The sequence below is a fragment of the Colossoma macropomum genome, unplaced genomic scaffold, assembly GCF_904425465.1.
Source record: "Colossoma macropomum unplaced genomic scaffold, Colossoma_macropomum, whole genome shotgun sequence".
Classification (NCBI taxonomy): domain Eukaryota; kingdom Metazoa; phylum Chordata; class Actinopteri; order Characiformes; family Serrasalmidae; genus Colossoma; species Colossoma macropomum.
The window spans coordinates 16,368,808-16,394,896 of record NW_023494786.1 but is presented as its reverse complement, the minus strand read 5'-3'; the positions used below and the strand labels follow the sequence as shown (position 1 = coordinate 16,394,896).

The 26,089-nt window shown below is 39.5% G+C and overlaps 1 protein-coding gene across 3 annotated transcripts in view; it reads left to right on the top strand.

Annotated features, from left to right (window-relative positions):
• The window catches only part of bcas3 (BCAS3 microtubule associated cell migration factor), a 296,779-nt gene that overhangs the window by 267,819 nt on the left and 2,871 nt on the right, over positions 1-26,089 (top strand). For all 3 annotated transcript variants that reach the window (XM_036562324.1, XM_036562319.1, XM_036562331.1), the window contains one exon: positions 2,122-2,289. In XM_036562324.1, coding sequence (XP_036418217.1) covers positions 2,122-2,289 — 168 coding nt within the window. The remainder of the gene's footprint in view (positions 1-2,121; positions 2,290-26,089) is intronic.

Here is a 26,089-nt window from a genome sequence, read left to right as displayed (position 1 = left end):
TGTAAAAAGTGAAACAGGGCAGAAGATAATTTGAAGTGTTTTTAGGGATAAATTTATGCAATATATTGTTTTTGTTAATGTAACTCATTTGTTCTTAGTTGATTGACTACATTTGAGCTAAGGAGAAATGGTAAATATGTCATTGTTTTTTTAACTGAACTATCGCTTTAAGAAATCTAAATTGTTGCATGTTAGAAGATAACTGCCTTAGTCTTCCCCACCAGCTTAGATCTGTCCATGCATGCACAACTGTTGGCCTGTTTTCTGTAAACATACTCTCAGATTAAATCCCACCTAAGCCCCACACTAATGTTCAGATATACAAACGTGTTCTTTCCGCTCCATGTGCATGCAAGTACAATACTTAGGTGTACTTTCTGAGGGCTGTCACATTTCACTACAGGACTATCATCATGTGAGACATACAATTTTTAAGATTTTTGAAATAAGAGTTTAAGTGGTAAAGTTTCTAATGTTCCATTTGCACACCAGTCTGCACAGTCCATGTATGGAAACTATTCTGTAAAAACAGATCTAGCTGCTTATTCAATGAGGCACAGGGAATCCAATCAGAACAGATGCCTTAAAGTCACAATAACAAAAACAACTGCTTTAACTATAAGGGATAAAGAGGTAAGAACATGGCAGTGCAAATGAAAATGGTAATGTTGTGTGAAAATGTATTAAGACTGGTTTTGGTACACAACCCCACACAAACGTCATGAGTAAACCAGAGAAAAAGAATAAAATACAGTGCAAATGTAGAATATGGACTATTATTTTACACCTAATATTACTGTTGAAACGCTATCAGAACGTCATACTAAATCGATATGTGTCATTTTCAAATATGTGATATAATGCTTTGATATCATGTCGGGCTATTTGTGTGGTCAGGGCCCTGTACTTTAGCCTCAGGGTTTGTGCTTTGATGGTGGCTCTGTTAGTGTGGGTTGGGAAGGTTCTTTCCTTTGAGAAGTGAGTGGCAGGCAAACATGGGACACACAGCTCTTTATGAAGTAGTATAAAGTTATCTGCTGTGTGTGAGTCTGGCCGTTGTGGTGTTTTACAGGAGATAGCGGCAGACTCCTGCAGCCCCTATCAGTGGGCCAGCGGCCGCCTGCGCTCCTCTCTCGCCTGTGCATTACAGCCTGTCAGAGGCCCCGAGTGTGGCTGAGCCTGTGCAGAACAGATAGCCACTGGCCCAGAGATCAAAGGGCCTGTTTTCAGGCCTCTCTGATAACCCGGCTGTATTTCACAGAGCGCAGACCTGCGTGTGGAGAGACACCTCAGAAAATCTAGTGTCTCCTTCTTCTTAAACACATCATAAGAAGAGACTGCGAGGGCCTCATTCTACTTCTGTTGCTTAGAATGATGTTTTTATTTAATTAAGACTGTAGTATTTTATCTTTTTATCTTTTCAGTGTTTCACTTATTCCTGTGTAAAGCTCTTTGAGATTTTGAAACTGAAATGAAAATGCTATATAAATATAGAATTATGATTATTATTACTGCTGATCTCTCGAGATGGCACAATACCACTTTTTCTTTTCTGATCTCGCTGTTGATATTCAAACCTTAAGTATCAGCTTGTAACGATACTGATACAATTTCTTTTTTAAAAACTACTAAACTTTAAAAAGAGCTGTTTTTAACTGAAGCATTTCACTTAGGGGGGTTCACGGTGCTTTTTTATCTGAAAACAGAAAATGCAAGTGCACTGCACGGCCGTTTAAGTGCTGCTTCAGGCTACACATCTCCCTGTTGCTAAGCAACAACAGCATCATAACTGTCAGTCATCTGTACTAATAAGCTATCATTTTGAAATATACAGGTAGAAAGTCTAACTACTATTAGCACAAACTAGCACAAAAAAGCTAAACGGAAAGAGCAACTTTTTGTTTGTCACATTGTGAAAAACAGCAGCCACTAATCACTCCTTCATTACAGGTGTCACTGAAAGCCTGCTTTACCTTTGATCTGATCAGTCAGCACAGAAAAAAACACTTGTGACGTAGGCTGTGTGACGTAACATAGCTGTTCTGAGAGTAAAGCTCATGTGCTGTATATAACCATCTCTTTCTCTTTCTCTCTTTCTCTCTCTCTCTCTCTCTCTGCCAGGCACGTTCGACCGCAGTGTGACCCTGCTGGAGGTGTGTGGCAGCTGGCCTGAGAGTTTCGGCCTGCGTCACATGTCCTCTGTGGATACCACAGAGGAGGGCCTGAGGGAGAGGCTGGCCGAAGCCATGTCCGAGTCACCCAGCAGAGACATCGTAGGCTCTGGAACAGGTGAATTACACAAATCATCACACTTCACTGGGCTGCATTGAGTGTACACACTCAAATCTTCATAACCGCTGCATCAGTTATATGGCTATTTATAGGTGTGTAAATCTTCAACCTCGTTTTGATTCTATTATGGTTTTTTAAGAAATTATTCAGTGCGTCATGACATCTATGTCCACTGTGGATGAATGCACAAATGTGACTGGAGGATCTATTTACTTAAAGGTGGAATATACAATAGACAATAAAAAACAAGTCATCCATCCTGATTTATGTTTGAGAATAGACCAAAATTTTGACCAAGAACAGAGTGCATGGTGGTGTTAGGAACCAGATGTCTGAAAGCTAAGTCACAGAAAATTGTTACACAGAATAGTCACAAATACGCTGCCTGAAGCCTGAGACATATTTTTATGATATTTTTGAGAAAAACATTTTTTTCACATATGTCTATTCATCTATTAATTTTCAGAATAATCACTATGTGAACATTTACAGCATTACATATTAAAAACTCAGGCACGTATAGGTGCACTGGTAATTTTTTCATAGTAAATAAAATGGCTACATTGACATTATAGACATTGTGACCCCTGGTTCCTATCACCACCACTGTAAAGAAGTGTTGGTAAGTTCCTCTACAGTGACCGATTTCACACTAAACTGGCTTTGTTTGCATCTCAACAATCGAATTAGGCTGAAAATTTGAGAAATTGTTTTAATTTCCCTTGAAGGATACATTAAGTGCATGTTTACAGCCATAGTTACTTATATTCCCATAAAGAGATTCACTCTAGCGGTTTTTCTTTTTGAAGCTCATTAAAAAGTGAAAACATCACTCTGTTTATAGCAGTTCACAAGAAATATAGATCATGCTGCAGATTAAACTTGGCCATTAGTGCTCCATGGTTGCTGTGGAAAGGCGTTAATGAGTGTGAGTGTTGTAAATGGAGTGACAGCCTTTCAGTTAAAGGGCTGAGGGCTGAGCTCTGCTGTTTGATTCACTGCACTTGTGCTCCTCTGTTAAAGACCTGCCATCATGTGTCTCTTCAATTAGCCCACTTGCCTGATTGCCCATCACTTCAGTTAGTTCTACTGATTTGCAGGTCGTTGAGCTGCACAACGAGTTGAACTGTGTTAGAGGATAAAACGGTAAACCTTATTTTGTTTCATTTACTCAGCCAAATGCTTGCTCTGACCAGCATCGTTTGTTTGGCTCGCTTTTTTTCTCTGCCTTTGTAAGTTAGAAAAATAGCGACATTCCTTTAAGAGACAAGGTCCCGGCATATTAAAGTGATTTCTTGCACAGATCAGCTTGGGAATGGCACATTTCAAAGGTTTTATAATAATGAATTAGGTTGTTCGCATTGAGAGAGGCAGCAAAAGGAGGGAGGGGGGAAATTGCCACTCTGGGCAATCCAAATGTTTAACTCATTTAGGAAGCTGCAGCTTTCTGGTCCTCCCCCTCGCTGAACAAGAGTCCCTTTGATTTCTGAGGGAAGATGGAGGTTGGGTCCTGGACGGCAGTGCTTGGAGCAGCGAGGTCACAAGGCCCTAATGCGTTTAGCATCGACTGGCCCTCTCTCGTAGCGCGTCTATTAGGCACTAATTTGATTTGTACCTATTCATTTGCAGTCCCTGCAGCAGCACCGAGTTGGCCCTCCCCGTAATTGGTTCTGTCTCTATTTTTGCATCATTAGATTAAGTCCGACTCCCGGACACTTGTAGTCTGCGCTTGTCCGTCCATTTATACAGCCTAATGTAACACAAAATTCATTACTGATCACATTACACTCAACTTTTGGCCCTCCAGCAAGGCGGATGAACGTATAGTTAACCCTTTCCTGTAGTAGGAGGCCCAGAGCATTGCCCGGCGTGATTGCAGAGCGAAGCGCTAAATAAGCCACTTGGGGACTGGAGACATACTGCTGGAGCCTCTGATGAGATATGACTATCATTTGTATCAGCCAGGGTCTGTGTCTTTAGCCAGACACCGCGACTGCAGTTGAAAACCAGCCAGAGTACAAATCTAATCATAGTCTCTTGGACTGCCACAGAGGGTTGAGATGAGTAAATACTGATATTCTTCCACTTATCATTACCATTATCCTCAATACGTGTGGAGGGGATATGCTTAGGCTCATGGTGGGTTTCAGAATGACCAGGTCGCTTGGTAGGTGAGTTAGTGTGCCTGTGCATATCATGCCTGAGCAGCTCTCTTTGTAGTAGCAGGTTCAATGAGAGAGTCACCTTGAAAAGCAAAGGCAGATGGTTCTGTACTTAACATCTCACGCACATGCACAGGCCTTTTCCTCCGGAGGAGATTCCACTACCTTGCTGTCATGGGACAAGAATTATTCCTTTCCTTCTATCCGTTCCTCTCTAACTAATTCTCCATCTTTGTCTCCATCATGCCCCCCCAATCAGTCCTCCTTGGCCGTCATGTGGAGTACAGCTCATGAGACACCTGAAGGATAGAAGAAAGTTTTACCTGCACCAACTAGGAGTGTATGCATATTTTCAGTACAATTTTTTAAATTCTCTGGTCAAGATACAATTCAGTTTTTTATATTTTATGTGTTAAAAATGACTTGATTCTATAGAGATCTAATTAAACCCCAAAAATCATACCCTTGGATTTATGAGGTTCATGCATAACACTGCATGACCCACTCCTCTTCCTTTCACACTTTACTTCACAGATGGCAAATGAGACATCCTTAGAAGAGGCAGAAATGTGGTGCCGTTTTAAAATGTGGTGCACCGTTTCGATATTTTGTTATTTTTCAATATTGTATTAAAATTGTTACTCTATGCCTGTGCTGGTAACAGAACCCTTTTATTCAGGTAGCCAAGTAGAAAATATCTGTAGAACCTTTCTCTTTCTTTGTTTTATCTTTTATTTCTTAATTTCCACAAAGTGTTCACACTTTTTCGTCTCGTAATTTTGAGACAGTTCCTTACTCTTAAGTGGACGTGAGAGCAAACACAGTCACAGTGTGTGAGTGGAAGCCTAATGTTCGTCAGATAAAAGAACACTTCAGTAAAAGTTGTGATTCTAGTCACGCCACCCCAAGCGTGTTCAACCAGTGCAGCTCAACAGCAGCGTTTCAAGTACAATCTCATCTATGCTAGATACAACGTGTGTTATTAATGCATAAAATCATCCAACATGTCTAAAACTTAAGTTATCTTGCTAAGGTTTTCATGAAATAAATCAATAAATTATCACTTTTTCAACCTATGATTAATGAGGTTTTATTGTCACTGGGGGGCTTTTACCACAGGAGCTCAGTTAATCATGAATAAGTGCAGGCCTACAGTACACTGTTACCTACAGCCCCAGTGTCACTTTGGCTTAAGGGCTTCAGGCAGGTGACAGGCAGCTTTGCTGGCCACAGACTCCTGAAATGCAGTCATCCTGAAATTAGATTCCACCCAGCGACATAATGTTGCAAATTGGATTTTGCTTATTGGTGCTAACCCAACATAAATTCCATTTAAGCAGAGGAAGAGGACAGGACTAGAGCAGACTCGGTGCCATGAGCTGCTGCCCCCCCACCTACCCACCCCTCCACCCACCCAATGCCACCATAGCCAGTGTGCACTGAGGCCAGACCCAGGGATTATGGCTCTGTCATTTCTCATTATGCCTGTCGCCCCCAAAAGCACATTTATATCTATTTCTCCCTTAAGCCTGCTGTGCTGAAGGAGCCTAAGAGCACAGACTTAAATCTTCCTCGCTGCCGGCCTGATAATCTAACACACTGAGGTGCAAGTCCCAGTAATGCCTGCACAGCGCCTAGATTCAGCTGTCTATATGTTTTTTTTTATGCACTTCAAATAGCATTGTCAAATCTGACATCATGATTAATCATAATCCGTTCTCTGCCAGCAAACGTGTTTTTTCATAGTATTAACTGTTGCCAGGTTGAACAAGATGTACAGAATGCCAAAACTCCATTCAACATAATGAGAAACTGAAAAGGTGCATATTATCATCATAATTGTTCAACCTGTATGCTAAAAAATGATGAGAAAAGCAGGACTGGAGGACGATAACTTTTGAAAATTTGAGATCTTTGGAAGAAATATTAATGACCTTCAACATGTGCATGACACAACACTCAAAGTGGAAAATTTAAAAAACAGTGAAAAGATGAATCTTTGGCTCTCTTGAAGCTTTTGACAGTGGGAAAGTCAGCTAACCTTACCATGGACAGTGAAGATGTAGAAGTGTTGGACGCTTGGATAAATTATTAACAGCAAAAGATCCAGCAGTCAAGAAATACGGTACAGATCGACACTTGGCAGAACAGGGATGATAAAGCTTACTGAACAGTCTTCAAATGTAATTAACAGACTTGTCCAGGCTGTGGTCTTTTCTATAGTTCTTTATGGATTTGAAAGTTGGACAATAAATAAATGGGACAAGGAAAAATATTGATGCTTTTGAGAATCTTGGACAGTAAAGAAAACAAATGGACCAAATCTTGACCAACTCGAGCCTCATCTCTCACTTGATAACCAGATAACCAAATTTAAGTGCCCTTCTTTTAGACATCTTATGAGCAGAACCAATTCATTGGAATAGACAGTTATGCTGGGAACAGTTGAAGGTAAAAGAGGAAGAGGGCGGCCAGCAATAAAATGGATAGTGACGATTGGTGGGATCATGATGGTAAGGTATAAAAAGGCTAAAGACCAAAACAGAAGCAGAGTCTGGAGAAGCAATGTTCATATGGCTGCCAGGGGTCGAAATCAACTTGATGGCACTTAATAAAAAACAATAATTTTGTAATGATATTTATTTTCATATGCATCTGTATGACCATATTGTTGAATAGATTGGACATCGTTTTTTTCTGTGTGTAACTGAACTAGCATTCATTGTAGCAAATTCATAGTCGTTGAATTTGTTAAAGCAAATTCATAGTTGTTGTTTCTCTTTATGTTGAAAGACATTTTTGCCAGCTTGCCACCTGACATCAGTAACTACAAAAGAAAGCAGTTGTGGGTGAAGCAATGTATGGATCAATATATCCTTCTCCTGTTGTGTAGTGTACATTGGTGTCAGATTAGGACAGTGGCAGTGTTGAGCTGGATGAATGTGGGTTGTCAGTAGATGGCAGCGTGAAAGTGTGAGGGAGCTGCCGCTCTCCCTCCGTCCTCTGAACTAACTGTGTGTGTTCATTTAACACTTATTAGAGCCGATGGCTTTTTGTGCACTTGACAGAGAGCCCACACTGGTGTAGCAGGCCACGCCACAATGGCTGCTTTGTGAAGAGGATGTTAGCGACAGCTCTCAAGTACTCGCTCTCTCTCACTCACTCTCTCTCTCTCTCACTCTCTTTCTCTCTCTCTCTCTCTCTCCCCCCTTTCTCTTTCCCAGAACATCCCTTAGCATTCAGTTAGGCCTTTAGGGCAGTTCCCTACTGCCCCCACACACACACACAAAGACTCTCATGCAGACACGCATGGAGAAACGTAGATGAACACAAACACCCACACACATACACTAAGAGTCCGTCACACATGCATACACACACTTAGACAGGCTCTCAAACAGTCATGCTCTGAGGCTAACGGAAAAACACATGCTTTACCCACACACACTGCGACCACCACTGGGCCGACTGGGCTGTGACCTGCTGAACTCATAGTGATTAGAGGTTTTTGTCACGGAACTGGGAACAGTACACTCATCGCCCACAGTCGCACACTCGCCTATGCCTCTCGACGTCTCTAACAAACATCCAGACACACTGCAGTGCCAAAAATCAGTGTTTTCATTGCGCTTTCCCAGTGACTGCTAACGGTCCCTGGATAGGCTGTTTGTTTTTCAGCCCCTCTACAGCCGTCAACATGTCCATCACTCAGCACCCTGGCTTCCATACATCAGCCTGTCACAATGTTACAATTATTCATAGAATTGTCAGATCCTGTTCAAAATGGCTTTATGATTGAGTTAATTACTCAACCAGGAGTTTGTTATTGAAGCGTGGCTTTGCTAGGCCTTCTCGAGCTGCGTTCAAGTAGGCTTTGGATGTGATCCACAATTGCCTGATATTATCATGAGATATGAAAGAACTGCCAATTCCACCATATTTAATCCTTTTGTTTTTGTATATGTGTGCACTGTCTCAGGAGGACTGTTGATTTTATCAGCGGGTGAGGAGTGAGGATTTCCTTGCTATTCGAGACTGAGGGTGTAATGTACAGTTGTTAGGAAGGCTTTGAAAGTGCTGGCCTTATAGGCAGACTATAGTGTGCGTGAAACATAATGACAGGAATGGAGACAGCACAGGCAAACGCATCGCTGCATACAGAGACACTAGGGCTATAACAGTACAGAATATCATATTGTATCAAATTATGTCACTTCATGTTGTATCATATCATTGTATTGTGACTAGTGTATTAGCGTAGGGCTAACATATTAGCTTGTGTCTAAAGCATTAGGTCTGGACGCTGTAAAGCACAACTTTCGTTTTTGGGTTTGTTGAGTTTGTGTGGTTCATATAAGGCATGTTTTCAGTTACTCCTTATTTTTTGCTTTATGGAAAAATGCATTCATTGTAAACACCACTGTATCGATCAAAGAATTAATTTTGTGAATCATTACAACCCTTATAAGACACATGCATGCTAACAGAATAAATGCTCTGCACATGGATTCTGTGTCCAGACGGATAAAACTACACACATCCCTTAATCTCTAATAACACTGCCACTTCAAAGGCCTGGTCAATATACTAATGTACTTGGATAACCACCAGCTTTTGTATGTGCTAGTTTAATTCATTCTTCTGAGAAGCCCATGAGTCAACTTTGGTGGACTAAAGATTAGTTTATAGAGAGAGCCTCGGTATGACTCATTTGCAAGGTTTCATATACATTAAAAGAGATAAAAGGAGACATTTATTACAAATATGAAGCCAATGTCCTGTTTAACCCGAGTGCAGCTCATTATCATCTACTCCCAATAACCGCACAGGTTCTTTAAACATAGCAGAGCGGTTTTCGAGCCTGGCTTTGTGAAAACCTCCATTGTTCGCCGTTCTCGCTTGATGAAGGTAATATTGCGTGTTTGAATTGGACTGAATCACACTTATTCATCTGTGCAATGGAGAGCCATTATCTGAGCGAGCGCTCCGTGCCTTGATGTCATGGCTCGTTTTAACAGCAAGAGATAGCCATCTAGAGCAACAACACACAGCTGAGAGTACAGCAGCCCAGCCGCCCGCCACGCAAGAAATTAGCACATAACTAATCAATCATCCGGTGTCTGCTTTTACAGTGCGCTTGATAGATTACACAAACAAACCTAGTGCTAATCTGAGCTTAGTGCCATGCTGGAGCTGCAGGGAAATGTACCGAAGCTCTGAGATGAGAAGGAGAAGACTGAGAAAGAGGTGTTGGAGCAGCTACAGACGAGGAGTGTTGAAGAGTTCACGTCCATTGTACAGCACTGATCATGCCATGGCTGAGTCGCATAGTGATGTATGTATTTGCAAGGAAAAACAGAGACTCACCTAAGTCAGCAAATTTCCCCAGATCTCAATTTGTTTTGAGCAAGGTCTTGACCTTTGGCTGCCTCTTAGATACATTTTGGTTTACAGTGCAGTTTAGAGAGACTGTCTGTGTTAAAAGCTGTGCAGAAGGAGGTTTTGTAGCCAAAGTGCTCCTGTTAGAGCTGTTGTCAACTCACCTATGTAGCACCCCACCAGTGGTAAGTAGAATCTCACCAATATTTAGTTTGGCCAATGCAACTGGACTGTATTAGGATTCCACAGATTCACTAGCACCAGTGGAAATCTGGCAGACAAAGCACCTTTTTGTAAAACCGTAACTGTCTACTGTGACCAGAGGGTTCCCTTTTTGAGTCTTGGTTCCTCTCAATGTTTCTTCCTCTTGCTCTTAGGGACTTTTTTTCACAAGCTGGCTTGATTGGACCCATATTTCTGTAAAGCTACTTTGAGACAGCACACACTGTAAAAAGCACTGTATAAATAACTCTAATAAACTAATTTCAGTTGAGTACACATTCTAAACTTGTTGTTTGAAGGTTCAGTAGTAAAAGTTTTTATTATGTACCTGTTTTAAAGTATTTTTCAAGTTTGCATCATAAGATATATGATGCAATATTTAAAATTTTGTTTTATATTTGAATTATTTAGATGTAAAATTTGATTATTTGAAGAAAATAGACAATTGAAATAACAGTCAGATTCAACAATTGCAATGGACAGTCATGTCAGTCAGTAATTCACTGTTTAAAACTATGGTCAAAATCAATTTTGTCATTCCTTCTCACCCCAGCCAGATGTTGAGTGAAAAATGAAATATAATTATATAATAATAAATATAATTCTTCCACAACGCGACACAATAACTATTGTGAAAATATAAAAATGAAACTATTGGAGTCTGTTTAGTTTTGAAACATACACAATTGTTGGTTGTTAATTTAGCTCCTTAAAATCAGTATCATGTTAGTGACAACATTTTAATATTGCTCAGGCCCATAGTGCTCAGTGCAGTTGCTGTGCTGTTGACAATCATGCTGCGTGCCAGCACAGCTCCCAGAGCACAGGCCTCCACTCCTGCCAGGGACACCGGAAGGTGTTTTAAGTTGGGAATGCTGAAATTTTAAGCAGTGATGCAAACAGTGTCATGCAAAATTATTTTTGATGCATTTGATTTTTTTTATTTTTTTTTTTTACATCTAAAAGAATGTCATCTTAACATGCTATAATGAGGCGATAATATATATATCTGACACATTAATCCACTGATGCACATCCTCACTTTCTAGTTCTGGACAAACTTTATGCAAATGATTTGAGTGGCGACCAATCGGAGTGTTGATATGTGGTGCAGAAAGCGATTATTTCATGCCCACATTCACACGGTGAGATTTGAACTGAAACACTGAAACGCACACCAAGCAGGAGATAACGCTTGATATAAGCTTCATTATTAGGATAGATGATTCTTTTAAGACTTTTTTCTGTTTGTACCTGTTTGAGTGATGCACCCCTAAAGTGACCAAAATAAAAACTATATATATATATATATATATATATATATATATATATATATATATATATATATATACAATAACAAGCACACATGGGTCTTTACTATGCTCAAAATATTATAAAGTTCTAAACGTTGTATTATTATAATTATTTTTAGCAGGTGCTATTCAGAAATCAGGGGTTGCTGCAGCACCCTCAGCACCTCACTTCCCTGTGTTCCTGACTCCTGCTACAGGCTGACAGCATAAAAAGTCTTTTATGATGCATTAATAGCAACAGACTTTGGCACCAGTGACATGTTATTCAAGGAATACGTAGGTTTAGCTGTGCAGTTTGTCAAGATAAATGCAGTTGAAGAATGGTAATGTGTGGACAACACATAATTTAGAGACAGACGTTGTAATTTCATGTAGCTTGCTCCTTGAAACTGCACAAATTCCTCACATTTTCCAAGACCAATGCAACCCAGTCCTTTGTAGGACTGTAGATTACTTTGCAGATACAACCCCATTAAGTGTATGACTGTGAGCTGTGAAAATAACAATGGTTTTTGCCATTAACACAATAGTTGACCTTGTCATGGCACTAGATGCTTTTGCCTAAGGCTCATTGACTGAAGCTTACAAGCAAAGCGCATGCCCTTTGCCCAGCCACTGCGTTTTCTTCAGAATCAGAAATAACCAGGGGCAAAGGGCAAAAATGGCCCTGTATTCATTGTTTTTGCTCCTTAATTTACAAGTACATGGAAACAAAAGCCCCTAAAGTAATGTTTTAAATGCAATTAATCAATATGGATTAATGTCACTATTGCACAAATAAAACATAGGTGTCACTTTGCTTTCTTTTCTGACATTTACACATTGCTTTGCCCTCTTATTTGGACATAAGAGTAAACACTTATCTGTTGATAAATGTAGGCATGTTCAAAATGTTATAGAAAATGTTATAGCTTTATATTCTAATTAATATTGCCCCTTGAAAAAAGATATTATTTCCTACCCTGGTCCATGTGTGCTGTTTGGATTCTTTACTGGAGAGTATTAGTTGATAACTTTGTCACATGTGGCCCCAGGGGCTTTGTTCTTTCTCTCCTGTTCTGGGAAGAGAGGCCAGTGAAAGACAGTGTGTGGAGCGGCAAAAGGCGCCAGCAGAAAGGGAGGTGGTGTTGGAGTGGACTGGCGAGTATGGTGGCGAGGAGAGGGGAGTGTGAAAAAAAGGAGCACCATCATTATTTCTTCCCCTCAGCACTCACCCATTCATTCCGGGGTCGCTCTCTTCAGGCCAGCCAAGAGTTTGAGAGTAATGCGCAGCGACAGTGTGAGACGATGAAGAATAATTCCTGCATTCAGAGCTGCCACGTCCGCCTCTCCATCCTCTCCCCACTCTCCATCCCTCTGTCCTTCTCTCTCTCTACCGACACGTTGGGCCCGGATGTCATTGTATCATTTATCCCGACCTCACCTCTCCTCTCTGTCACAACCTCAGCCCTGCTAGCATGCTAGCTCAAGCCACACCACAGCCTCAGAAAAGAGGGTGTGAGAGAAAGGGGGAAGGAGAGAGAGGGAGGGCAACCAACCTGCAGCAAAGATGCTTGTATTGGCTATTTAAAGATTGATCTATCAGTTGGCCATCCGGCTAGTAAAGCACCAGTGATGCTTTTCTTGGAATTGGAATATTGAAAATTCAGGATAGAAAGCATTTTGAGTGTGTGCATTTTTTGGTGATCGAATCATGGATTTCATTTGGATTTCGCATGAAAAGCTAGGTGTAAACACTGCCAGGACGCATTGTAAGTGGGTTACGATCAGGGTTGGACATTGACCACGTTTAACACATCCGGAACTGGGATGCGTTTTCACTAGCAGGATAGAGCATAAACAGGCAGGGAAAGTAAAATCGGACCCCATCTGGTCAAACTGATTTAGCATTTTAGCGAGAACTGTACATGGAATCCGGCCAAAGTACATTCAGGAATTATTTGTACACGAAAGACATGTTAATGCATGTTAAGATGTAAACAGGCCCATATAGAGAAGTAAAAAAATGGTCAGGTAAAGATTTTTTTTGGTGTATTAAATCACACAAATATTAGGAGAAAAAATGAAATACAAGAAATGTCGAATGAAGAATATGGGCCCTTAACATTTGCTAATGTGTGTAAGTTGTTTTTCATATGGTTTAAAATGTATGTTTTAAAGTTGTTACATAGTTATTCATATGTGACTTTTATATTTGTATTATTTAGTATTTAATTAAAGTTTTAATGAAGAGTTTATTTATTTGAGTTTAAGAAATTTGTGAGTGACTGAGAGGCAGAGCGAGGGAGACCGACCTGCACCGAAGATGCTTTTTATGGGCTTCTTTTGAGACTGCACTTAACAGCTTGCTCAAGGGAGCGACAAGCAGAAAGTAGGGTTTCAGAGAGAGAGAGAGTCAGAGAGAGCAAGCAAAAGCAAGGCGAGTGTGAGAGAGCAAGAGCGAGTGAAGGAGCACTTTTAAAAGATGTCAGCAATGTTACAGCACTGTTCCAGATTGTCTAGACACGTCGCTGATGAAACACGTTGAAAGTGGGAGGCAGGCAGGCATCGGAGAGCTGAGAAAATGGGCTCGGAGTCCAGGTGTGCCTGAAAGCTGCCATGGTTCTGTTCTGCTACAGCACACGCTGCCACCACTGCTTAGACCTGCGACACCTCAACTGATCTAGAACCGCAGAACATTTACTCTATTTATGCCTGCATGCGGGCATGAATTATAGATCACTGATAAATACTGCAATCTGATCCACTCATCCGTGCTCCTTTTTTACCCATTTCTCATGAACCCCGACACACACACACACACACACACACATATACTCTCTCACACACTCACTCACTGACTCCGACACATACCCACACACATGCATGTATGTAAGTATGTATATTAATAAAAGATGCTGGATGAATTATTGACAGGGGACATAATGGAGGGGTTTTGGAGCAGTGAGGATAAAAGGCGTCGGGGTGCTAACAGCTGGCCCAGGCGCCGCTGCACAGGGATCAGCTCAGATCTCTGGCCTGATGGCAGGTCTTTCTAGGAAAGCAAAAAAAGAAGAGAAGTCGAGTGAGCAAGAGTGCTACTGCTGCTACTCTTCCTCACATAAAGCCCTGCAGGCTCTAATGGCCTCACACTGTAGAGAAAATACACACACAACCCCTCTCTCTCTCTCTCTGTCCCTCTCTCTCGCTCTCTCTCCTGCTCAACCTTTTATACTTTTCTTTCTTTCTCTCCATCCTCTCTCCAACTGGGGTTCTCCAGGCACCTCATGATTCAATTCAGTTGTGAATTAGGAAGCCAATAGGCAATTAAAAAAATCTTGATGCATTTCGATTCTTTGTTTCTGTAGCGTATGTTATGATTTTTTTTTTTTCATTTTTTGTGACTGCGAACATATATATTAGGGAGAGATTGAATTTTTCCTCCTCAAGGCTGAACCATGACAAAGTAACCTACTTTATAGTGTCTGTAGGTGCCTGAATAAATGTTTGATTTATGATGTTTTGTGAAACGATTCATAATCTTCCAAAGGAGCGATGTGTCTAAGAATCTGTTCTTTTTCCCCACCCCTAAATCTTAGAAAACATGCTTTGTGCCTTAAGAACCAAACCATTTACTGTAGATAAAATGATTATTCATGTGTCTATATATGTAAATGTAAAGGCAAACCGTTTGATGCATATTTATTCAATCTGTTGAATAAATAATTGTGCCATACTATTAAAATGTAGTTAGATTAAATAAAACTAAAGTAAAGGAAAACAGTTTACATAACTTTTCTGTAATGACTTTTCTTTCTGCTTCTTTTGTAGTTTTGTGTTTTGAGCAGGATGTCATTTTTAAGTGGTATTAAGAAGCTCTTGGGTGTTGTACCTCCTCTTCATACTACACATAAATATTGAATACAAATCATTCGTCTGATGTCTTGCACAAACCATGAAATAGTATCACACAGCTTTTTCGCTGTTGATTTGTTTCCTATCTAACTCCTTGAATGCAAGAGGTTTTAAGTGTCTTTAATCACTATTTCTTATTTTATTAGCTTCAAAATGATTTGCAAAGTTTTAGATTTAGTCAGTTTGCTATAGACCTTAATCTTTATTTTTTCAATCAAAACATTTTTGACTGAGTTAATATCAACAAATGAAAAAACATTGCAAAAATGTAAAGGGTTTTTTTTTATACAAGACTGTATAATTGAACACTAGTGTTTCACATGGTTCACATCGTAAGTAAATATCCATCTTTTACGTGCAAACATTTCTAAGCTTTAAGAATTTAAGAATTTCTATATATATGTATACCGAAGCCAACTCAGAAACTTTTATAAAATGTAGAATTTGGGACTACATCTACCTGCATTACATATATATGAAAAAATACAGATATTTTAGCACAGTAGCCCAGCATCACCTAAACATTCCATTCATATGCAATAAACACATCATCAAATATCGGTCAAATGTAAGCGTCTGTCTGGCGCCAATTATTAAATCATCGGTTTGATTCTAATTTCACCATGCATCCCTACAAATTACACCACACTTTTGTTGATTCTGGCACTAGTAGTGAATTCTAAAGGGTTAAAGTGAAGCTTGTGTGTGTGTGTGTGTGTGTGGTGAGGGTAGATGCTGAGCTGCAGGGCAAATGTGAGAACTGAAGCAGCTTTTGGAGAAAGTGCCGTTGAGTGCAGCTCTGCGTTTATGCTCATGCTAAAGGGAATATAAAGAGCCTCTCTCTATGTGTGAGTGAAGCTTTTGATATCACCACATTGACCGTGGGCTACAGAAGCCAGCTCTGGAACGAGCACGCTGACTGCACCCATCAATCAAAAGCACATTTAGAAATATGGATGGCAATCACATCAGCTAATTGAATCAAAATGCAACTTAAGCCAGTGGCATGAACATTACATCTCGCCGGTCTGAATTTGAGACTCCAGCCTTGAGCAGCTATTTAGTCAATTACACTGGCAGCAGTAATATGTCTTTATTTCAGTAGAATTTACAGATTTTGTTTTGACAAGTTCAAGTGTTCAATGTGTATGCTGGTGTTGCCAGTCATCTAACTAAAGCATCAATCAGAGTCATTGAGTGTTTTACTAGACTGCAAATCTTGCAGCCTTTGATTGTGTTTACTTTTCTTTACATTTGCCGTAACTCATCCACAAGTTGTGATGTAAATCTGAGGGGAGCCGTAGTTATAAGCTGTTTCTATAAGCTGTTTTTATGTTTGCACAATTACATGATTAATTACATAGTTTGCTAAAAAAAAGGAATTAAATTAGATTTGAATCTGCACTTCCTACTTTGGTTATTTCAAGAAATGACAAACATGGGAAAAAAGGTTTTCCTTTCACAAAACAATACTGTATGCACAACAATAACTTTTGGTCAAATTCTTGTAATAATACTGAAACACCTCCTGTTCTACATACTAGCACAAATGGACTGATATGGACTGAAAGTTTAGAATCTACACCCTTGGCAGAATTCTTATTCAGTGAGCTACAGGTGAGGAAAACATGAATAAAAAAATTATGGTGTGCTTTTACCATACACCAATGATAACTGTGGCTCCTAATGGTTAAGTTGTTTGCATTAGCGAGTTCTGTCCAGTACTCTGTCCTGTGTATCTCACTGCCCTTTTTACAAACCTTTCTTAGTCTCCCATGTAATCTGTTTTTGTCAGGGCTTGAGAAGGAGAATGCAAAATTTGGTGAATATTTGTAATGAGGGCCGTTCTCACCTCTTTGCTAATGCTGCTGCCCAGTGTGGTTCAGTTTAGAAATGATGTGAATGTCCTTTCACATGCTGTGTGAGGAGAGGAGGACCAGCCTGTTCTCACAGTGCTGTGTTGCAGTCCAGACTTTCTTCTGCACCATGTTTCATCACACATCTGTGTATCTGTGTGCTTGTCAGTGTTCTTGTTTCCCCAATACAGTTTCAAATTAAGTTTTGTTTACATTACCATTCAAAAGTTTGGAGTCACAGTTCAACAGTTGGCAGTCAGTGTTTTCAACAATAAATAAATAACTTTTGATCAAATTCATTTAATAATACTGAAACACCTATTTGGGTGCAGATAGATGCTTAAAATTATACTAATATACTAGTCACATGCAATTTTACAGGTTTCAAAAATGGCTAAGAAAGCTACACACATCGGAGTCCATCCTTCATTTATTTAATTTCCAGTCAAAATGGTCATTTGTTGCAGGTTATTCATTTTTCAGCTTCAGGGAAAAAAGGAAAAAACATATATACAACAAAAAATGACCTCAGCAACAAAATATATATTTCTTTAGTATTCTCCTCTGGCACTGACCTCCTGTCCTGCGCAGTACACCCAAACAGAGGCTGGCTCCAGTTTGCCTGCATGTATACGACAGTTCTTATTCAGTATGTCCATATGCAGTGAGGGCCTGTACCCTCAAAAGCCTTACAGCTTCTGCTTTATCTCCCCCCAGTCGGCACGGCTCTAGGTCTAATGAGAAAATAAGAAATGTGCCCTTGGCAGCTTTCTGAGCTGCGGGCTGGAGTGAGTTAGGGCAGGGCAGGTTACACTAGGTTTTCATTAGGCGTAATTGAAAGCGGGCCACGGTGGGTGCAGCGAGGCTCCTGCCACCTTTACCTGCCCAGCTCTGAAAGCATTCTTTAATGAGGCTGAAATATGGAGACTTTGCCTATATTAATAAGCTTCTTCGCTGTTGCCTTTCTCACTCTCACGGATGGTTTGTGATTTGTCTGTCTAGTTGGCATAGCCTTTTCAGTGCTGTGCCAAAGTTTCAGTCTAGCCAAAAAATAGCTTGAAGATATTTATCTTGACAGTAAATGTGTTTTTGCCAGTAAAACTACTATATAGCATTACAGTAAAGAGAAACTAATGCTAATATAATAAAAAAAAAACTATTATATTAAAACTAATAATAGAAATTTTGTGTGCTGGTAAAAAGAGCACAGGTTTGAGGCTTTTCTCCTCAGTGCACTGCAGCCATTGCATGAATTTGTTAAATTCAATCATTTGCACATCTAATCTAATTTAATAAAGGATTGATTAATTAAACTATGTATTGGATAATAACAGTCTTTGAGTAGAACTTTGAAAATGGCTAAGCTAACATGCCACCACATATAAAAACACATTAATGGTAACACTTTTTTGAAGGCAACTATGTACAGACTTCATAAGCATTGACTTAATATATTTGTAAAGCGGTGCTTGAGTATTTATGAGCAGTTTATGCCATTGGTCCTAAGAAAGTCCACCCCGCTTAGTTATTGTTGCTACATTCGTCAAATGTACAATTCATGCTCCCTGGGAGCATCCATAACACTTGGGCTAACAGACCAAAGAGTTCAGTAGGACAAAGGGAGATGTTCAGTGAAGACGTATATGTTTGAGAAGATATGCATGTTAGACAAATAAAAGCAAACAAAAACATTTCTTGGAACCACATTACATTACATCAAAGCAGGGGAATCATTTAGTCACTCAATGTTAACACAGTAGGTTTCATAGCCTAACAAGGAAGAGGTATTTAGCAAATTAGCCACACCTTTAGATGAGCTAATGTGAAAGGTAACACTTGAGCCAGTCAGAGAAATGTTACATGCTGAACAGGACTTGTCTTTTACACATGGTCTTTTAGTAAACTTTAATGAAACAGTACAAAGAATGGCAAGTGTATGAGTATATTAATATCTATCTTTTGACACAATATTTTATCACAAATATCAGCACTGTACAGTCCTGTTTATTCTGACTTAAAATAAATTAGCCTGCTAATAGTTTTGACATTGAGCAGTGAGTGTGGTCTTTCACATATTTTAATCCAAAGCTTTGTCAGCTTCAGGAATGAAACAGAAACATTATTACCATCCAGTTGATCATGATAGAGTGTTTCAGGCATTTTAGTGCCTCAGTAACATCTTTTCCCGTCTTTTAGTCTAATAATTCTGACTAATTTACTGCCAGCGCCATTATCACTTCGAACTTACCTGAAAGAGGAAGGAACTTTTAGAAATTATGTGATTGGCTCAGAGGTGTGCCAATCATAATTTGCAAAAGGATATCTGCAGTCACACAAGCCTTCTTAATAGAAATTGTTCATAATATAATATATATATATATATATATATATATATATATATATATGCCTATTGTATGTATATTATATATATAAGACCTCAAGGCCTAATAAGTTCCATTACGTGGAAGGCCTCTTATGTCAGTGCAGTGTCATTTCCTTCATAGAACATCATGTGGCATCTTGCACTTCTTAGTGTAATATGTTTATAAATATAAATACATTATTCAGTGTTCATGCACGTTATGAGGATCATTATGTAGGTAGCCCTCAAGTAACATATTACCCAGTTGATTGTAGTAACATTTACTTGTTACTTATTTTAGTGATGGTGGTTTTACAAGCAAGTAAATCTAGCATGTTTTTCCCAGTGGACCAACATTTAACTCCTCTCTACACTGTATATGCTATTATTGTATTTAAAGTAACAAAACATTTTCTCTACTTCAGGCCTGAAAAGTGGTTTTGCACATGAACACACACTGTGAAACTATAGAAATGAGAGTATGATCTCAGTAAGGCAGCAGGTTATAGCAGTGTGTATGTGTCTCTGGGTAATGGAGTTGGGAAAGAGGTGAAGGAGTGAAGGAGCAGGTGGGGCAGGGAGGGGGGTTTGTGGAGGGGCACTGAAGTGTTGGGCTGCAGCAGTGAGATGCGCGAGGTGTGTGTTTGCGCTGTGGCGGCACTGGCCTGAGGAGTAGTGTGACGTGAGAGCGTTAACCAGAGCCAGCTGCGGCCTCACTGAGATTAAAGTGCAAACAAAAAGAAAAAAAAACAAATCAGATGGGATAAGTATAGTATTGGTGTGGGTTATGGCCTTCATCCCCCTCTCCACCTCTGTCTCGCTCAATCCACCCTCTCTCTCTCTTTTTTCTCTCTCTTTTTCTCCCTCTTTCTCTCTCACTCTCATTCTTGCTCTCACTCTCTTTCTTTGATAGTGAGGGCACAAATTAGGCTGACTCTCTCACTGCCATTTGCTCAGACCCAGCAGCTTGATTAAGGGCTCTTTGTTTACTTTGATCCCTGTTTCGTTTCTTCCTAATGCGCAACTCAATCTGTCTTAGCCACCGCAAGCCCCCAGCTGCAGCAATGTGTTCTGAATCAGGAAGGGGGATGCTGAGGAGACAGGGGGCTACATGCAGGCTTTCTGTTTCTCCCTCTCACCTTCCCTTTGATTCTGTTTGTCCTGCATAGAGGTGAGATGATTAGTCGACATGATCATGAACAACATCGGTTACAGAGAACATTGCTGGCTTGCTTTTATAGTACCCACATTTACTTTAAATAACACTGCTATCTAATGCTTTGTCATGTTCAGACGGTTGAATGGTGGTTGAATGCTAGCTGTGCACTTGATCAGGGTCACAGCACCAGACTTAATTCTTGGATGTCACACAAACTCGTGCACTGTCCAACTGGTTATATCTTACTCTTCAGGAGTCTTGTGCTGCACTCTTAAAAAAGATGGTTCTTCACTTGTGCTACACTTTAAAAAAAGGTGGTTCTTCAAAGATTGTTTAGTAAAGACAGTGGTTCTGCATTGAACCATGAACACTCAAAGAACCATTTGCATGCTTGAATGGTTCTTTGCATGGCGAAATTGTTCTTCAGATTGATGGAAAATGTGTTGTGTGTGGTTCTATGTAGAACCCTTTTGAAAAAGATCCTATATAGTACCAGGAAGGGTTCTTCTACTGTTACAAGCTTGACATTGCTTTTTGGTGAGCAATGGTGAGAACCATTTTCAAAAAAGTTCTGTATAGAACCATTTACAACACATTTTCCATCAATCTGAAAAACCATTTCACCATGCAAAGAACCATTCAAGCATGCAAATGCTTCTTTGAGTGTTCATGGTTCTATATAGAACCATTGTCTTTACTAAAGAACCCTTCAAAATCTTTTTAAAAGTGCATATCAGCCTGTTTACTCGCTAAGTGCCAATATTAAGGTCTTTACACACCAAACGTAATTTATTTTTGTTATTTATTTGGATGTTTAACATTTTAGTCATATGCAAAAGTTTAAATGCCCCTGGTCAAATTACATGTTTTGCTGATTTTCTAAGTAAAAATAAGTTCATGCATCCTCTACAGAGAATACGCTTAATTATGACAATTTTTCTGCTAGGTTTAGTCCACAGTGTAACATATTGCCAAAACATAAAATTTAAAATGTGCCATAACTTTTGCATGGGCCATGTCATATGTAATTTAACTGTAGTGTGCATTAAAATGTGCAGAGGTGTGTTATCTGTAGAAGATGTTTACTTTTTTCACTCAGAAGATCGTCAAAACATAATTTGACGAGGGGCTCCTTTTGCATATGACTGTATTTGAACATGTGTATAATTGGGGATATCTTCTACATGAAATGTATTTTTTTTTGGATGGTGAAAATGTGACATTGTTTTATTTGCCCTGTGTTTACTTTGTGCAAACATTCCCAGATGACATGAACTCACTCAACCAAATAATATTGTCTCTGGTGTTGACATGGTGACAACTAAGATGCGATACCTTTTGACAAACATTAAAGCAACTCGAACTGAGTTAGGGACATCGAAGTATACACTCTCAAAAAAAAAAAAAATTTAACCTGTCACTGGGGCAATACCCCTCTTGCCGCTGGGGAGGTACCCTCAAGGGTCTGTCTTCAATACCTTAACATAATGGTACCATATTCCACTGCATTTATGTGTTTAAGTTGCACTGACCCACTAGAACTTGTCTTGACTCCAGGCTCTTAATTTTATTGTTCCGTTTTAAAACGTTAGACTATGAAAAGGTACAAATGTGTACCTCTCCCCTGGGAAAAAACTTATGACCTTAACACTGTTAACCTGGTGTTAACCTACAGAAGCCTACTCTCTGACCCTTGTGTTTCCCTGAGGTGCAGTAAGCTGCTGGAAAGAGGGCAAATATACAATACACTGTAAACCCCAAAGTTGAAATTAATTGCTTGGATTAAGTAAAGAAAAATACATAACATAAAATAAATCCAACAGTTATACTAATGTAAACGTATGAAGCATGTTGAACAATTTCTTCCTCAAATTCCTGTTCATTTAATGAAACTAATAACTTTTGGTAGAGTTTATTGATCTCTGTTAGCCCTTGTTTTTTCAGACATATTGCATTACACTACAGGAAGCATGTGGAAAATGTTTTAGCGCTTTGTTGCACCGTTAAAAAAAATAATTGTTGCACAGATGGTCCTGATGGTAGCACTGTGATGGGGTAAAGTGAGCAGAAACTACAGAAGGTAGTATGTTTCGACTAGTTGATTGATCGGATAGTTAACAGATTAATCATTTATAGAAGTAACTGTTAGTTGCAGTCCTACTTCAGATGACTAATTCAAACAGAACAGCCAGTATACATGTGGTGTTTGCTGTGCAGAAAGTGAATAAGAGTGTGTGTGGTGTGGTGTGGAGAGGCCTGTTGCGTGTAAAGCGGTGATGTTGTGGCCTGAGCGGCCCCCATGCAGCCGAACGTTTGTATGTGTGTGAGTGTATGCAAGGCGTCTGTGACGGCATTATTTACTTAGTGCTAAAGCCAAGAGCTCTGTTTCCAGTGGAAACTTATCATGGCCAGCGCATACTCTCATAAGCAGGCACGCTATGTCTTCAGCGCACGCGCCCACCGCTGTCCGACCTGCCAGTGGACCTTGACCTGCCGCGGCTTCGCTCCGATTACCCACGGACTGCAGGGCATTATGGAGCTGATGCTTATTTAAGCCCGAAGGTGCGAGTGTGTATGTGAGCACATACATGTGTGTGTGCTATCTGTGCGGAGCGTGAGGAAAAGCAGAGTTGCCGTCACGTCGCTGGCACGCTCCCTTCACTTTGAGGCTGCAGTGCGGGATTTACGAGCACCTGTCACGGGGGTATGTGCACTGTACGCTTTCACCAAAGCAAACAAACACCCTGCTCTCCTGCCTGCTGAGCGCAAATCATCTGAGTAGGTGGGGTGTGGTGTGGGTATGCAGGGCTGAATGCGGCCACCCTGAGCCCCGCCAAACTGCTTTCCTCTCTGCTCTGCCACCTGGGTCATGAGTTCACTTCTATCCTGCTGTCCTTCTCTTAGATCAGGTTAAAGTAGCTTTACTGACATGATCATGTTCAATAGGATTGCCAGAGCATGTAAATCAGCCATTCAGTTAATCATCCTGTAAAGTTTTAGACAAATTGTGTCTACATGTACCTTTAGGTGCCTATACATGCGTCTATATCCATAATAGGTATATATATTAATCTATGAAGTGCTACTCTTTAGTTACTTCACTGTTAAGAACAAGTTATAACTTTTTAAATTATGTTTAAAGAATGAAATTATCACATACAGTTTTGTGCAAAGGTCTTAGGCACCTAAACACGTTTAAATCCCTTTATAATCCCTTTATATTGGCAATAACTGTATAATTAGAATAGAATGCAAATGAACATAAATGTAGTAAACAGAACAAGAATTTCCTAATTTCATAAAAGTAGTTTAAATCTTGTTAACTAGTTTGAAGAAGCCATTGCATAGATATGTTAAATTCCACTACCAGCACGCTTGACTGAACAAAACAAAGTATTGATTAGTCAAACCAGATATTGGATGATAACTACGAATAATTCAAGTAATTTGGTGATGTTGAGGTCTGGACTCTTAGATGGTCACTCTGTTGTTCTGAGAATACCAGCAGCTTGTTTATTGTCTTCTCACAGTGGAAGGATGGACAGAAGCACCTGTGGATTTTTTCAGATCTGAAGCAAGAGTAGAGCTTGAGTTCTGCTCTCTCTCAAAAATGAAAGCTGTTTATCTGATTGAGACAGTTCTGGTGGTCTACCAGGTATTCAATGCTTGTTAGGAGTCCTGTTGTTTCTATATATTTTAATTATTTTTTGACACAGTTTTAAAAACTATGTTTTACTATTATTTTGCTTATTTTCCTTTCCACCTCCTTATGCTTATGGAATCTTTTATCTAGTCTCCTCACTTTTGCACAGTACTGTACAGAATATCATAACTGAGGTTATAGCATGCATTTTCCCTTCTCCAAATGATAAATTATGATCTAAATGTGATTGTTAATCATCTATCTTGAGTTAATATCACAGTTCTGAGTTAAATTTTGTATGTGTTGTCTTCATGGATATGATATACCTTAAACGCAGATCACTCCTTGAAACGTCTTGGGTATCTTCCTCCTACACTGTAGCTGAATTGATTTTACCAGTTAATGTACAAGTAATTCAGTACTATCATTATAATTATTATTATTAAAACCCCCTCAGCCATTATCATTGTGGAATGAAGATATAATGAATGTGTGCTCAGATTAATGTGCACATGGTTCAGGTTATTAGAAAGGTTTTGAAATGCCAACAGACAAGAATGTAATCTCTGAACATCTTCCTCAGAAGTAGAACCTCCTTGAAAGAGGTTTATTTCAGCATGATTTAGGATGTCTCATTTACAGAGCATACATGTGTAAGTAGTAAATTATGAGACTCTTAAGTCACCAAATAAATAAAATAGTCGTATTATCTAGTTCCAAAAAATGCAGTCAGATTAAAATCTACCTATGATTCATTTAATTATGCCTGTACTACATTGGTAGTAAGAGAGAACTCAAAGCTTTTTGAGCTTTGGTTTGCTAGTTAAGCCAGGACTGTCTCTACAACCGAGCGTGTTGTCATGGCCTGTGCTGCTTGCATTGCAACACTAGAATGGTTGGAGTAGCCAAAAGGAGCTCCACAGAAGTGAGGGAGAGGAAGAGGAATTTTAAGAACTTAATTTAAGCCTTAAATTAATCTAAACTCAGTGCAGTTTAGTAATTTGATGGTTCCAGTAGTGTTTCTTGCAAACAGAAAGCATGCTCTGGAATTACTGCACTGCCAGAGGATCATGGCCTTCATTCAGGAGCACCAACTAGATTTAAACTATTAGGTATGATATTGTATGGTGGTGAATTATTATGCTTGTAATAATAAAGGTACCGAAAAGCGTTCTGAAATAACATTGTGGAACAGCCACTTTTGATTTCCTCAAGAACCTTTCGATGGATAGTTCCTCAAAGAAGCATTTATGTAAATGAGACATTTTGTTTTGTAGAATCTACACATAATTCAAAGGTTCTATGCTGGTCAAAGGTTTTTCCTAGAATCGTATGTCTAAGCTGAGAACCATGTATGATTTTATGATTTTAGATTTGTTTTTATTTTATAGTAGATTTATTTTTAATGTATCTATAATGACCTAACTGTCTCCTCCTTTACAAGATATTATACACCTATACACCAAATTCTGGATGCACAGTGCTTTCAGAGTTTTGAATGGTCTTCACCTAATGTGTTGTTCAGATGGACAGCATAATTGCGAGATTATTGGAGCGCAGCTAAAAAGTCTTTATTGAAACACTCTTAAGCTGTCTCTTTAACTGCATCATTTCCATAATGCACCATTACATTTACAAGAGCTGTTTAAATGATTTAAGATAAGTGATGTGATTGGCTGAGAAGATAGTAATTAATCACCACACCCTCCTTTTTCTACTTATTCTACTTATTTAACCCAAACTGTTTTGCACCTGCATGAAAAGTACATCTTTTGTCCACGCCCTCATGTGACATAGGCGCACTTAA